The sequence below is a fragment of the Onychomys torridus genome, chromosome 22, assembly GCF_903995425.1.
Source record: "Onychomys torridus chromosome 22, mOncTor1.1, whole genome shotgun sequence".
NCBI classification, from domain to species: domain Eukaryota; kingdom Metazoa; phylum Chordata; class Mammalia; order Rodentia; family Cricetidae; genus Onychomys; species Onychomys torridus.
The window spans coordinates 10332260-10345627 of record NC_050464.1 but is presented as its reverse complement, the minus strand read 5'-3'; the positions used below and the strand labels follow the sequence as shown (position 1 = coordinate 10345627).

The window sequence follows — 13368 nt, the reverse complement described above, 5'->3', positions numbered from 1 at the left end:
TATTAAACCTTTCTGGCTTCATTTCTTCTGCTGCAGGATGGAGACCGTAATAGAGCCTCACTTTCCCAGGATGATACTGAAATAAAACATTTCCCTGAGGGGTCCTCAGACCTTCTCTGTAGCAGTGACATCTTCTATCTTGATCTCCCATAAACCGACTGTACCCTGATTCACGTTTTGTCTTTTGCAAGCAAGTTTGCATGAAGGTTCCTGCTAACTGCAAGCTAAATCATAGCAAAGAAAGAGGCTGTGGACATTTGTGGAGTATGCAAAAGTCAAGAAGCTGCTGGAGTCCCATTGGTGCCCACGTTAGAAGGGTACAAGAATATATGTTATAGGCATTTGGAAAAGCTGAGCTGCAGGGCAAACTTGGGCCTGGCAGAGTGAGTGTGTTTCATGGCAAGCATTGCCACGTGGGAACAGGGGAAGGGAGATGAGCCTTATTAAGTGTGGATTAGGTCATTTTCTTGCAACAGACTTCAGAGATGGGAATTATTCCCAACTTTTTTCCAGAAACTCATTCAGCAATTTGCCCAAATTTCACAACTTGGAAGAGCAGAGCTAACCCACCAGGTCAAATCTGCCTCACGGTTATACACTCATCATCCCCACCCCCCACCCCCCATCTCAGAGCAAAGCCGAGGTACTTAAAGGTGGGGAGGAAAAGATCTGCACCCTTGACCTTGGACAGGTCATGTCACCTTTGTAAGCATCAGTGACAACAGTTTGGTGGGGGAGATGGTGCTGCTGGCTAGCTCCGAGTTCCTTGAGCACAGCAGATGTTGCTCATTTATCCACGCTCCTGGGTTTTACATAATCCTGTAAGTTTGTAAAAGCCTACATAGTTGGCAACAGAAATTACAAATACCGCCTCCCTCTACTCCCAGTCAAAATCCACATGTTCTCAGGGTGCCAGGGCTGAGGGGACACTTCTCTTCTCTGGCAACCATTGCCCTTTTAGGAGGCTTGGCACGGAGAGAACAGGGCACATTTTAGCTGCAGTTTTATTCCTTTGCTCCCCCCCCCCCCCTTTTCTTTTGTAGTTTGTGTAGGAAAGGGCGAAAGGCAAAGACTGGATTCTCAGTTCCTAACTCACCATCTCCATCTGCCACCATCCCTGGGCCTCAGTTTCCCCACCTTTTCTTATACAGGCTCATGTCTAAAGTCAGCTCAGTACAAGGACTCTGCAAACAGGAATTGGCTCTTACAATTTTCAACCACTTGCCTGGGGCTTTTTGCTGGCTGGGACAATCAACACAACAGTACTTGTAAGTTGACACAGCTCACTTTCTAGGGAGCCAGCGCCTTGCTGGGCACCCTCCCTGTCTCCTTGGCCTTCTAATCATACATGACCTCACTCAAACACCATCACATGCTCTCCCCGCCAACTCTCAACAACATAGGACTGGACTGTCACCTCCCAGCTCCTCTCCCAAAAAAATCCCAGCCTCTTGGCTCCAGCATGCTGAGTTCACCCCATAAACTCAGCTAATGGATACCACATGCTGCTAAGGGTCCGCGCCCAACCCCACCCCTCCACCCCTGAAGGCTCCCCAGACCCTGGGATGTCCGATCCTTTCCCCAGCAGGCCCTTCCTCCAGATCCTCCCACGGCACAACGGGAAGCGCCCTGAGCTTTGGTCCTGCTGGCCACGCATGACCTTGGACGCCTCTCCAGCCTCTCCAAAGCCATGTCCACTCCTCGGAACAGGCTGAGTGTTTGCACCCCACGGGTGCCTCCGGTTGCTGGGAATTGCAAACTCGATCGCGCGCCTTTCGCCTTTGCAATGACAGCAACTTGGCTCACCACCCCAACACCAGAAAACCCTGGCTGGAAGCAGGGAGGCTCCCGGGACTCATGGAGGGGTGTGCCCACCCGCCCTCCGCTCGGGGACCTCTCTGGAACGCCTGGGCCTGCAATGCCGGGGGCCGCCACACCTGTCATCCCACCCGCAGGACTCCAGGCTCAGCCCCGGGGCCCGGGGACCCCGGGGTATGGGAATAGGCACCGCCCCGCCTGAGCACACCCCAGCAGACAAGCCCGCCGGGGAAGCGCGTGCCGAGACGGCGCGCCGGCTGCAATCCCCGCTGAGGGTCCCTAGGGGGCGCAGCGGGCGCGGGAAGTCGCTCTGGGCCCCGGCACGAAATTGCAAGCGGGCGGGCGCGGCGAGTTTGAAAACAAGCGAGCACCGTGGGGGCGGGTCCCGGGCGCGAGAGCCGCCCGGGCTCGGCCAATCAGAGGCGGGCGGCGGGCGCGGGCGGCGCGTGCGGCCGGGCTGTGAATGGGGCGCGGCGGTGGCGGCGGCCGAGGCGAGAGCCGGCGCGCGGGCGGGCGCACTTTCTCCTCAGCGCCGGGCGGGGGCGGCGGCGGCGGCAGAGGCAGAAGGCGGCGGCAGAGGCGTTCTGCTCAGCTCCCTTCAGAGAGCGCTGCGGGGCCCGGCGCTGCGCGGCTGCGAGCAGCGAGGAGCCAGGGCGACGTGCCGGGCATTTCCCCAGCTCGCTGACAACTTCTCCGCGGCCCGGCTCGCGGTTCCTCGGAGCCCGGACGCCGCCCCTCCGCGCCCGCCGCTGCCTCGGCGGGGCTGCGCGCTCCCGCCCGCCCTGCCCGTCCCGCGGCGCCCGGGGGTGGCGGCTCCGCGGCATGGCCCGCGCCCGGCCCTCGGTGGCGGGCGGCGGCGGCGGCGGCGGCGCGGCGCCCCCTGAGCGTGCGGGGCCCGGGCGGCCGCGGAAGAGCCGGACCGGCTACCACGGCGACCCCGAGCGCCCCGGGCTGCGAGCGGCGCCCCAGACCCCCGGGCCCGGCGCGGGCCGGCGGGCGGCAAAGTTGAGGCCGGGCCGCGGGTGGTGGGCGCTGCTGTTGCTCCAGCTGCACTTGCTGCGGGCGCTGGCGCAAGGTAGGTGGCTGGCCTGCCTCGGGGTGACACCCCCGAGATGGACTTTGTGGGCGCCGCCCGGGGTTGGCTTGAGGGGTGCGCAATCCCCCCCGGGGTGGACTCTTGGAGCGCGCGCGCGCGCCGCCCGGGGTGACACCCCAGGGGTGAACTTTGTGGGTGCCGCCTGGTCTTAGATGGTGAATGGCTAGCTCTGAGGTGACTTTGCAAGTGGACATCTGCTGGGTTGGGCTTCAGGGGTGCACAATCTTGGGGTGACACCCTGTGGTGTACTTTGTGGGTGCCATTTGGGGTAGGCTGTTATGAGTGGACACCTTCGGGCTGAGTTTCAGGGGTGCGCAATCTTGAGGTGACACCTTTGGAGTGAACTATATTATGGGTTTACAACGCTGAGGTGACTTTGCAGGTGGATACCTCAGGGTTGAGCTTTAGGGTTGCACAGTCTTGGGGTGACGTCCCTGGGGTGGAGTATGGGTGCACACCTCTCGGCTGGGCTGTGAGGGTGCACACCCCTGGGATGGACTCTTGGAGTGGGCGCCACCTGGACATCCCCGGGGTGGACTTTGGAAATGGATGTATCTGGGCTAGGCCGTAGGGGGCTGAAATACTAGAGCGCACACCCCTGGAACGGACTGTTTGAGTGGTCATTCCCTAGATTATATGAGTGCACATCTCTGGTGGACTCTAGGGTTGACACCCCTGTGTGGATCCTGTGGGGTGCGTTCAGCCTGGAGTAGGCTATGGATAGATATCTTTGGGGTGTACTTTGGGGATGGACACTAGTGGAGTGGATAACCCTGACACGGGTCCTGAGGGTGTTGGCACTTTGGATGGGCTCCATCGATGGGCGCTGCTTGAGTGGACAGCTTTGGCGTGGACTCTGGGGGTGCTCGCCGCCTGGGGTGGATCCTCTAGGGTAGACTTTGTGGGTGCAGCCTGGAGAGACCTCGGGGTTGTGGGTGCCCCTTGGCGCAGCGCTGGGAACTTTGCGAGCGTTTAGGGTCTCCCACCCTCTGAATCACAGGGTCGGGACTGCCGGGTCTCTAGGTCTGGAGGCAGCTAAAGGGTTAATGCGGTGTGCCTCTAATCCGCGCTGCAATCCGAGCCCGCTGACACCGAGTAGCTGGAGAATGCTCCCTGTGTGTTGTGTGTTGCATTTTCTTTTTCTTCTTCTTTTTTTAAACCGGAGCCCTGGAAGAACCTTTAAAGTTGAGCCCCAGCCACCGTGGCTTCAAAGAACGCCCAGCGCGTCCTATTGCACTGATTAAACACGAGCTGTTTCGTATCTGAGTCTGCACCGCAGAGTCTTGTTAAGGATGAGTGACGTCCGCGGTGGACTTCAGATATCAAGTGCCAGTCACCACCAGCCGCTCTTTCTCTTCTTCTCCCCAGGGCTGCCTCCCCTCCCCTAGTCCTGATGCCTCGCCCCAAGTGGGTGCTTAGTACTCCGTGGAGCAAAACTTTGAGAGCCCACAGCTTTGCCTCCGGGCTTTGTTTTTCTCCCTCGGTTGGCTTCTGTTTGGAACACGGAGGTGTTCTCTAAAATAAGGAAAGGGGATCTTCAGATTCCAGGTGACCTTTTGCAAATGGAGATGGACTCTCTCCCGAAAGAGCTTTCCCTCCTAAATCTGGATTTCCCCTGCTTAAATCTGAAGCATACATGTGCTAGTCAGCTTCCTCTTGCTCGGGGAGGTTGCTGGTCTCAAAACAGAAAACCCAGACATAATCGTGTTAACATGACTTTTGATGGAGTCTTTAAAACAAATAGTGAACCTGGTTTGCTCTTGGTAGTTTAGAAAAATTAACTTCCTACTTCATTCCTTGTATTGTGGAAGCTAACCAAAGTAAGGCGTTGAGTATTTGGAGATTGAAGGAAATAGGTAGATTATACTTAAATTATGAAGAGTTGTGATCTGTGTTATATGTGTCGTGAGTTATGTGTGGTAAAACCCCAGTGATTTAAATGCAATACTTAAAAGTCTGACTTCAAAATTACAATGAGATAGCTTAATAAGACTCTAATAACTTAATATTCTTAGTTGAGCTTATCTAATGTTATCTGGGTGGCAGCCTTCTTCCTCTTAGATTTTGATAAATGCCCCCTTTCATGTTTTCTATATGGAAACAAACCACCGTGTTTCTGGTTACTTTTAGCCCTCCACACGTAAAATCCTCATTTCACTTTTTTTCTGGCACCTTTTACCTAAGGATGTTATCCAGAAGGAAAAACGTTTACTGATTGTGTAAAATGGAATCTGTAGGTTGTCAGAGGAACCAGGTTCAAGTGAAGAAATCGAGATCACTTAGGATGACCTTCAGAGATGGAGTTCAGTTTCTCTTCTGGAAAATGAAAGTGACTTTCACTTGACAGTCACCTATATACATTTGAAGATTGGCACACCACTTTGAACAGTGGGGAAGATCTGCTACAGCTCTTCCTTTGAAGTGTATCAGAGTTTATCAGCTTCACCTTGCACGCCCTGTAAGGTGTTGCCCTTTCACAGTTGCAATGTTAGTGAAAAATATTAATTTTTATAAATACACGTACTAGGCAACAGCCATGCTTTTTAAAGAGAGGAATCTTTTATTACTTCTTGCTAATAAAAACGCAGGCACCCATTTCACATTTATATGGTGCAAGAAAGTATGCAGATCTTTTAGTGTAAAATTTCAGATAGGTTGTCACAAATTTTCAATTCATCGACAGGTTTCTGTTCTTTGTGCTATGTGAAATGTGTAATATATCCATCATTTTTTATATCATATTGAAAATTCATATTACAGAGGAGATGTCACCATTTGACAAAACCTCATGTATCTTGAAAATGAAAATTCCAGTGCCGCTGTCGAGATTTCTGATGAGATGATGAGTTGGTCATATGCACAGAAATGCTTTCTCTAGAATCCTATCAGATAAAATGTAACATTTTGCATGGAACAGTTACCACTAAGTTGAAACTGTCATAATGCCATATTGATACTGTGTATCTATCTAAGGCCATTTCTAATTCCTCTGTTGGCTTTCCCTCTTAGGATACTTCCTCTGGGTCGGCTTGGTCAGGATTTCTAGCAACATGTTTACTAAAAGTTATATATGTATAGCTGAAGTTACAAGCAGGGAATAGATTTCTGGCCCCGATGTAAAGCACCAGGTTTGAATCTTACAAGTGTAACTTCAGGATGTACTGCAGTTTCTTCTCTGTACATGGAAATGGAAATTATATACTCTGCTTATTGGTGTGTGTTTAATTGTTCATGACTCATCTGGATTTTTAAAACGCCAGGTTGTTAGTTCTGGAAGGCAGGTGGCAATGCATGCTTTCTCTATGTGCACCAAGTATGAATGGTTCAGAAAGAGGGCTTCTGAGGCAAGGGATGCATCATAGGGACGGGGGTGAATTGGGCTGGAGAATTCTGTTTCTCTGGAGCTGGGGTGGCTCCATGGATAAAATGCTTGCAGGGCCAACACAAAGAGCTGAGTTCAGATCCATAAGCACTCACTTAAAAGTCTTGATGACTCTTAACACTGAGGGAGGGGTAGGACAGAGTCAGGCTTGGAGCTGCTTGGCCAATCAGATTAGCAGAATTGCTAAGCTCTGGCTTCCAGTGAGAGACCCTGTCTCAAAAAAGAAAATGTTGTTTCCAGTCTCTTGGATGTGCTGTTCACAAACACTGCATTAGAATAGGTGGACATTTGAGGGTATGCAGGACCAGCTCATTTTGTGTGAGCCACCAAGGGCTTTGCAGGTGACTCTCATGTCCACTGTCATTTGAGAATCCCTGGCTACATTGCTTTGTTGTCTCACTCCAGTTATCAGCTGACTTTCTGGAAGCTTCCCTAAGCCAGTGTTTCACAGCTTGGCTGCACACTAGAATGAATCCTTTGGGAGCTCTGAGGCGGGATTGGACTTCTAGACTTTGTTGACTTGAGGTTTGAGCTAAGCAGTAGGATCTCTAGACTCCCCTGTTGGTTCTGATGATTAGTCAAGTTTGGGAACCGCTGTCCTGTGAGACTCCATTTCCCCTTTAATCTTGTCCCCAAGCCTTCAGATCTTAGTGGCTTTTATGGACCTGGAATCTGTGTTCTCTCAAACCCTGTATGGGTCCTGGGCTCGCTTTCTAATCAGTCCTTTTAGTTTGCATTGTCCCTTGCTAATGAAACTGTTCAGCTCCTGCCTTGTGCTGCTCTGAGGATGGCATTAGAATCACTAGTGACATTTATATGACAGGGTTTCCTGTGACACAGGCTCTGCACGCAAACTCACTGTGTAGCTAAGGATGACCTTGAACCTCTGACTTCTACGTCCTGAGTTCTTGGGTTCTGTGACATGTACCACCATACCCAGTTTATTGCTAGTGAAATTGAAAGAGTACGGTTGCCTAGGCTTCACCCCAGACCTGCTAGGTCTCAAAAGAATACATTTACAAAGGTTCCATGTTCTCAGTATGGCTCAGTGGTTAAGAACACACATGGCTTTTCACAACTATCTGTAACCATAGTTCCAGGGGATCTGATGCCCTCTTTTGGCCTCAGAGGGCACTGCACACATATGGTGCACAGGTATATGTTCAGGAAACACCCATACACAGAAATATATTTTTTTAAAAGGGGGTCCTACATGGGAGCTTGTCATATTCTATTTTGCTTCTATCCTTGTGTTGCTAATCCCATAATCTCACTGGATTTGCTGGCACTCTTACCCTGTTTTCCTCTGGTCTGAGCCACTTTCCTCATGCCATTTCCCAGCTGTGGGTAAAATCTGCTAATTATCCTTTCTGCCACTTGTTTGATGGAGAAATAACAAAGCAGTGTTAATTGAGGTCACTGCAAGTCTAGCCTCCCTTTGAGCTCCTATTGTTTTCCATTAATCCATATGCGCTTTGTGGTCCCCTCTTCCTCTTACCCTCTGAACCAATTCCTTCATTCTGTAGTTTGAATTGGAGCTGGGGGCGTGGGCTCCACACCACCTTGCTTCACTAGAGGCTTATACTTAGAGCTCAGACACTGAATCTTCCTGGACCACTGTGGGTTTTACAGAGGGCCACTAGTCACTTGATTGGGTAAACTATTGTCCCTTTCTATGAGGTCTGCATGTAACCTCTTTAATGGTCCCTTACGAACCAAGGATGAGTTTGTCCTTCACCCCTCCCCCCTTTTTTTCTAAACATCTGTGTGTGAGTGTGCATGTACAAGAGCACCAGTGTGGAGGACAGAGAACAACTTGTGAGGATTGCTTCTCTCCTTCTACCATGATGGTCCCAGGGATTGACCTCAGGTTGTCAGGTTGGTGACAAAAACCTTTACCACTGAGCCATCTCACAGAACAACTCTGGAGAAAGGTAGCATTTTGTTCTCTTATCTGTGAGGACTCCAGGAATTAACTTATTTGCTCAAGGCTCCAGGAGGAGTACTGGCGGAGCCTGAAAGAAAAGCCTGATTCAGGGTCTGTGACATAGCTTGGGTCTCCCTGTAGCCTGTGCTTTTGGAAGGAGAGAAGAAAACAGGAAACACTCTGATCCATAGTGCAGAAAGATGGTGGGTGGAACTCTAGTCTGTGGACTGACCTGGCAGAGACTTTGAGTTTACCTCCCAGTCATGATCAGGAGCCAATAAAAATCAGAGGAGAGAAGTGTGCACACCGTCTTCTGTGTATCCAACCCTGTCCCCTGATACAATAATTGTTGCCGCTTTGGTAGCCCTCCACTCATTTGTCTTTTCACACTGTAGCTTGAACTCCAGTGGGCATTGTGCTGCCACTCCAGGGTGGACCACCGGAAGTAAACATGCCATTTTTTTGAGAACATTTGGAAAATTCTTTTTTCCACTTTAATGTACACAGAGGTGGAGAATGTAAGGCGCCAGGAGATCTTTTAGTTACTGCTTTGCTGTAACATGTGCATTCTCTAACAACAGACAGTTAAGTTCAGCCACCTGCTGGGACTGCATCCAGCTGGGAAGTCCTGTATCCTAAATACTGGCTGCAGATGAAGTGGAGACTGCAAATGTGGCTGGTGCTATGTGATACAAGCTTTGCCCTTAATTACATTTTATGTTTCCATTCTAAGAGCCCTTGCGTCTTTGTTGCCACGTGGGGTTGGAGTTTCAGGTTGTGTGGTATTTTTCTGCCTCCTTCTGACCTTCTTTAGGGGTTCCCAGAGGTCAGGTTAGTGATATCCACCCACTAAAATTATATCATGGAATGGATACAGGGTAAGGAGGAACACTGAGATTTGTGTAGGCTCTGACTTAGGATTTTCTAAGCAGAAATGGTATTGATAGAGAGGATCCCATGAGTACCATGCTTGGCAGTTGAGTGCAGCTGAGGGTGGTTTTGAAAATAGTTCGAGAGGTGTGTTATGGGCAGTCAATGAATTATTTAAAAATAAAATTTTAATATGCATATCATTACTTGGTTAAATACTCCTAGTAAGCAGTAGTGCATATGAGCATTCTAAGTTCATATAGTTTCTTTAATGAATTGATTTGACTTCAGTCTTTCAACAGGACAGTAGAACCCTCCCTAAATTTTGCATCTGTTTTAATAAGAGTGTGTAGATATTTGTAATCTTAATCCTAAGGGAGAATGTATTTTGTCAGTTAGGACTATTGTTCTGGCACTTTCTGCCATCCATAGTAACACAAATAAATCACTGATAAGCCTTTCACTGGATTCCTGGAATGCAGAAGTCTCTTCTTCAATAGATACCTTTCTGCTGGTTACAGGTTTTACACCTGAGACCTTCTGGAGAAATGATTAGTTTTACAGCTTCGTTACATTAACATTGTTTTCTCTCCCCACTGTGTAGAAATAAAACAACAACCCAACTAAACAAACAAACAAACAAACTCGGGAATGTTGCTGTGTGTTTATACTTTTGCTATTCCAGTAGGTACAAGGTTTGGCTCGTGACAGGCAGCTCCAAAGTCAGAGACAATGGCATCAGCTTGGCCCCATCTCCCACACTGTGAGAATGAAAGTAATTTCTCTAAAGCTTTCCTAGAAGCATGGCTCTGCAGGTGGAAAAAGTGGGGCTAAGTGTCGGTAGCCCTGGCTTTTATCATCTCAGTCTGAAACCACCTGCAGTGTGGACAAGTCCGCTAGCCTCTCCCGAGCCTGCTTTCCCACCTGTAAAAGGTGGTGGTGGTGGGAGCGTAGACCAGTAAGTGAGTAGATGTTCGGAATCGTTCTGCTCTGATTCTCTCCTTCTCTGTGTTGATCTCCTCCCTCCGCGTCTCCAGAGTCTCGAGTGTGCCTGCTGTCTGGGGTTCTGCAACTCCATATGTCTTAGCTCCTAGGAGCTGCTTCCTTTCATCCCACTGTTGTGGGGTGTATATATAGTGTTCAAGACAACTGGTGCAGTGTAATATTTCTCCTTAGGTGCTGCTGTCTAATACGGGATAGATTTACTACAGCCTGGAAATGGTTCATGCTCAAAATTTTAGGTTCTGAAGACAAATTAGTGCTTTAATTTATCAATGTGAGCCTGAAGTTTGGAGAAATAAATATTCTTAAAATAGGAGACATTTATTTATCTAAATGGCTGGAAGAATAAAGAGCATGACTAATCTAAATCTGGTGGCAATTAATGCAGTGAGAAATTTAAACAGAGATGGAATAAAGATGGCCATGAGGATGTTTAGATTTACTGGACAGTGACCATCAGTAATTTAAAAATTACTTAAAATTATCTCTAGAATAATTTTTCACCTTTAATAGGATTAGCTGCCATTCTATTGATATACAGTGTCTAGAGAAGTTAATAGCTATCAGTTAAATAATTCAAGTTCTTGACAACTGACTTGTCAGTCAACTAAATTTATTAGTTGACTGATCTGTGGAAATTAGCTTATTGAACATTTGGTAAGACTATGTTTCTGCAATGTTTTAAAGAAAATTAGTTGTGTTTGTATGTATGTATACATGTGAATGCTATGTGTGTGCAAGTGCCCTTGGAGGCCAGAAGAGGGCACTTGATTCCTTGAAGTTGGAGGTACAGGGTTATGAGCCTCCTGACATGGGTGCTGGGAACTGAATTCTGTTCCCCTGGAAGAGCAGCAAGCACCCTTAACCTCTGAGCCATCTCTCTAGCCCCTTCTGGATGTTTTTGGTTTTACTATTTTTATTTATTTTCATTTTTATTATTATTGTGTATATGTGCACATGTATGTGTGTATCAGCACACACCTGTGAGCCTGTGTGATGGCGTGTTTATGCTGAACTTGCCTGTGGAAGGAGGTCAGAAAACAACTCTCAGGAATGGGTTCTCTCTTCCTACTGTGGTTTCCAGGGATTAGTCTTAGGTTGTCAGTCTTGTACAGTATATGCTTTTACCTGCTGAGCCATCTCACCAGCTAGATTTTGCTGTGTTTAAAAACAGTTATTATTTTAAAATGGACAAGGCTGCTTCCGGTGGATGTGGGCTTTTAGATGATGGGCAACAGGAGACTCTGGAACTAATTACTGGAGGCCAAATTGTCCTCAGGTACAGTGTTTTGTTGCCTTTTCTCTCTTTCAGAATTTTCTATATACTCTATACCTGATTCTTTACCATGAGAAGTTTGGAAGCTTAATTTTACAAAGATGAATGGCCTTTCTGAAATAAAAACAAAAATAGTAGTAACCAGAGAATGACTGAGCTCTGGAGGAGTATGGCTGTTTGGGGACTTCAGCACTTCCTGACTTCTGACAACAGTGGGGGGTGGTCACTTAGTTACTAGACCTGGGGCTCTTTGTCAGGTTTGGGATAGAAAGGGATTCTGTATGACACAGGTATAACTAGTCCTTTTAGGAGAGAATGGCCTCCTCCAGAGTTACTTTGTGTGTATTATTGGTTTTCTTGTGAGAAAGGCTCACTGAGAAAGGAATCAAATTGAAGGGCAGTTGTAGCTTGACTGTCTCCAGGTGGTAGGTGTGATGCAGGAGAGATTGAGATTACTGCTGACTAAGCTCTTCTATAATGTGCATGGCAGCATTGAATTTATACATGAACCACCAGATGGCAACAGAAAAGGTGTTTATATAGGATGCAGTTGTCTCCACAGCTTGCTTTATTTATTTATTTTTAAATTTCTGTGGCACACCATCTCTCAGTATTCTTATATATACATTTTTGGGGCTAAAACCACCATGAATTGATAATACCTGGCAATGTAAGATCCCAGTCAGGAAATTGAATAGTGGTACCGTGTCACTAGAAAAAGATTTTATTTATTTTACACTAGCACACATATTAACCATTCCCAAAGGAGATGCGCTTCCAGGGATGCAACTTGATCATTTCTCTCATTGTGTAGTCCATGCTTCTGCTCTGTGTTTTCACTAAGCTTTTCTGTGGCTCCCAGTGCAAGCAGTAATAATTTCAGAACATTAAACAAACGTGGCTCTTACCCCAAAGCATTTTCTGTAACACCTTTGAAAGGAGGTCATGAGCTTATAAACATTGACATATTTATGTATTTGCTGGATGACGGCACTTTGGCTTTAAGTAGAATATGTTTTGTGTTTGCCTCACAGGCTTATCTCCCCCCCCCCCCCCCATTTAACTGTCATCTTGGCTCTTTTAGAGTCTTTTTCTTAGGTAACTATCCTGTGTGCGCACAAACTAGAAACTCAGCCTGAACTTCTTCAGGACCAGAAAAAAAAAAAAAAAAAAAGAACAAGATTTTTATTGGAAGTATCTAAGGGAGTCACAGTGTACCTAGCAGATGCCACCGCGACAGATTTGGACGTGTTCGGGATTTGTCTTTTCTTCAGGAATGAGAGCCCAGGAATAGTGCTGGTATGCGTGAGGCTCTGGGTTTGAGTCACAGTAACAGAGATATACCTGGCTACCCACTCGCACCCTCGAAGACTGCCGTCTTTCATGTCTCTGCCCCTTCTGTGGCCCTGTCATCTTGACTCATGCTTTTCTTTGCCCAGCTGAAAGCCAGCTGTTGTCAGTCTTTGAGTTTCTAGTTTTAGATCCTCAAATACAGATTGACTGAAAGCTTTGGTCCTGAGCCCAGGCTTTGTGAAATGATCAGGTTTTTTTGTTTGTTTGTTTTTTTTTGCCATGTAGCTGAGGCTGGCCTAGGACTTGCAGTCCATCTGCTTCAACCTCCCGGAGTTGGGGTTTTCCACAAGCCCTACTGTGCTGGGGTCAGGTTTGTATTTTGAGTTATTATCTCAAGGGAGGTAAAGCAACCCCTCTATTGCTGAAGTGAGACTGTATAGAAGAAACTAGAATGATGCCTGTAGAAGACCGAGAAGCAGGCAACTGTAGAAGAGGGAGGAAGTAGCAGATTCAGCCTAGAATATTGGAGATCTGGGTAGAGTTTAGGATTTAGGGGCACAAAACAGAGTTGGGTAGTCCACTGGAGTATGACTGAGGAAGTGTCACAGGCTCCATTCAGGCCTCTTTCCAGGAAGATCAGTTGGTGAGCATGGGTTTTCCTGAGCTTGGACCTTTGTTTGGCAGCATGGTCATGATCCAGGTTT

The 13368-nt window shown here is 47.9% G+C and overlaps 1 protein-coding gene across 1 annotated transcript in view; it reads left to right on the top strand.

Moving 5' to 3' along the window:
* Positions 1–2640: 2640 nt before the first annotated feature.
* Positions 2641–13368, top strand: part of Sdk1 (sidekick cell adhesion molecule 1) — a 960116-nt gene continuing 949388 nt past the window's right edge. The window contains exon 1 of the mRNA XM_036172523.1: positions 2641–2893. Coding sequence (XP_036028416.1) covers positions 2641–2893 — 253 coding nt within the window. The remainder of the gene's footprint in view (positions 2894–13368) is intronic.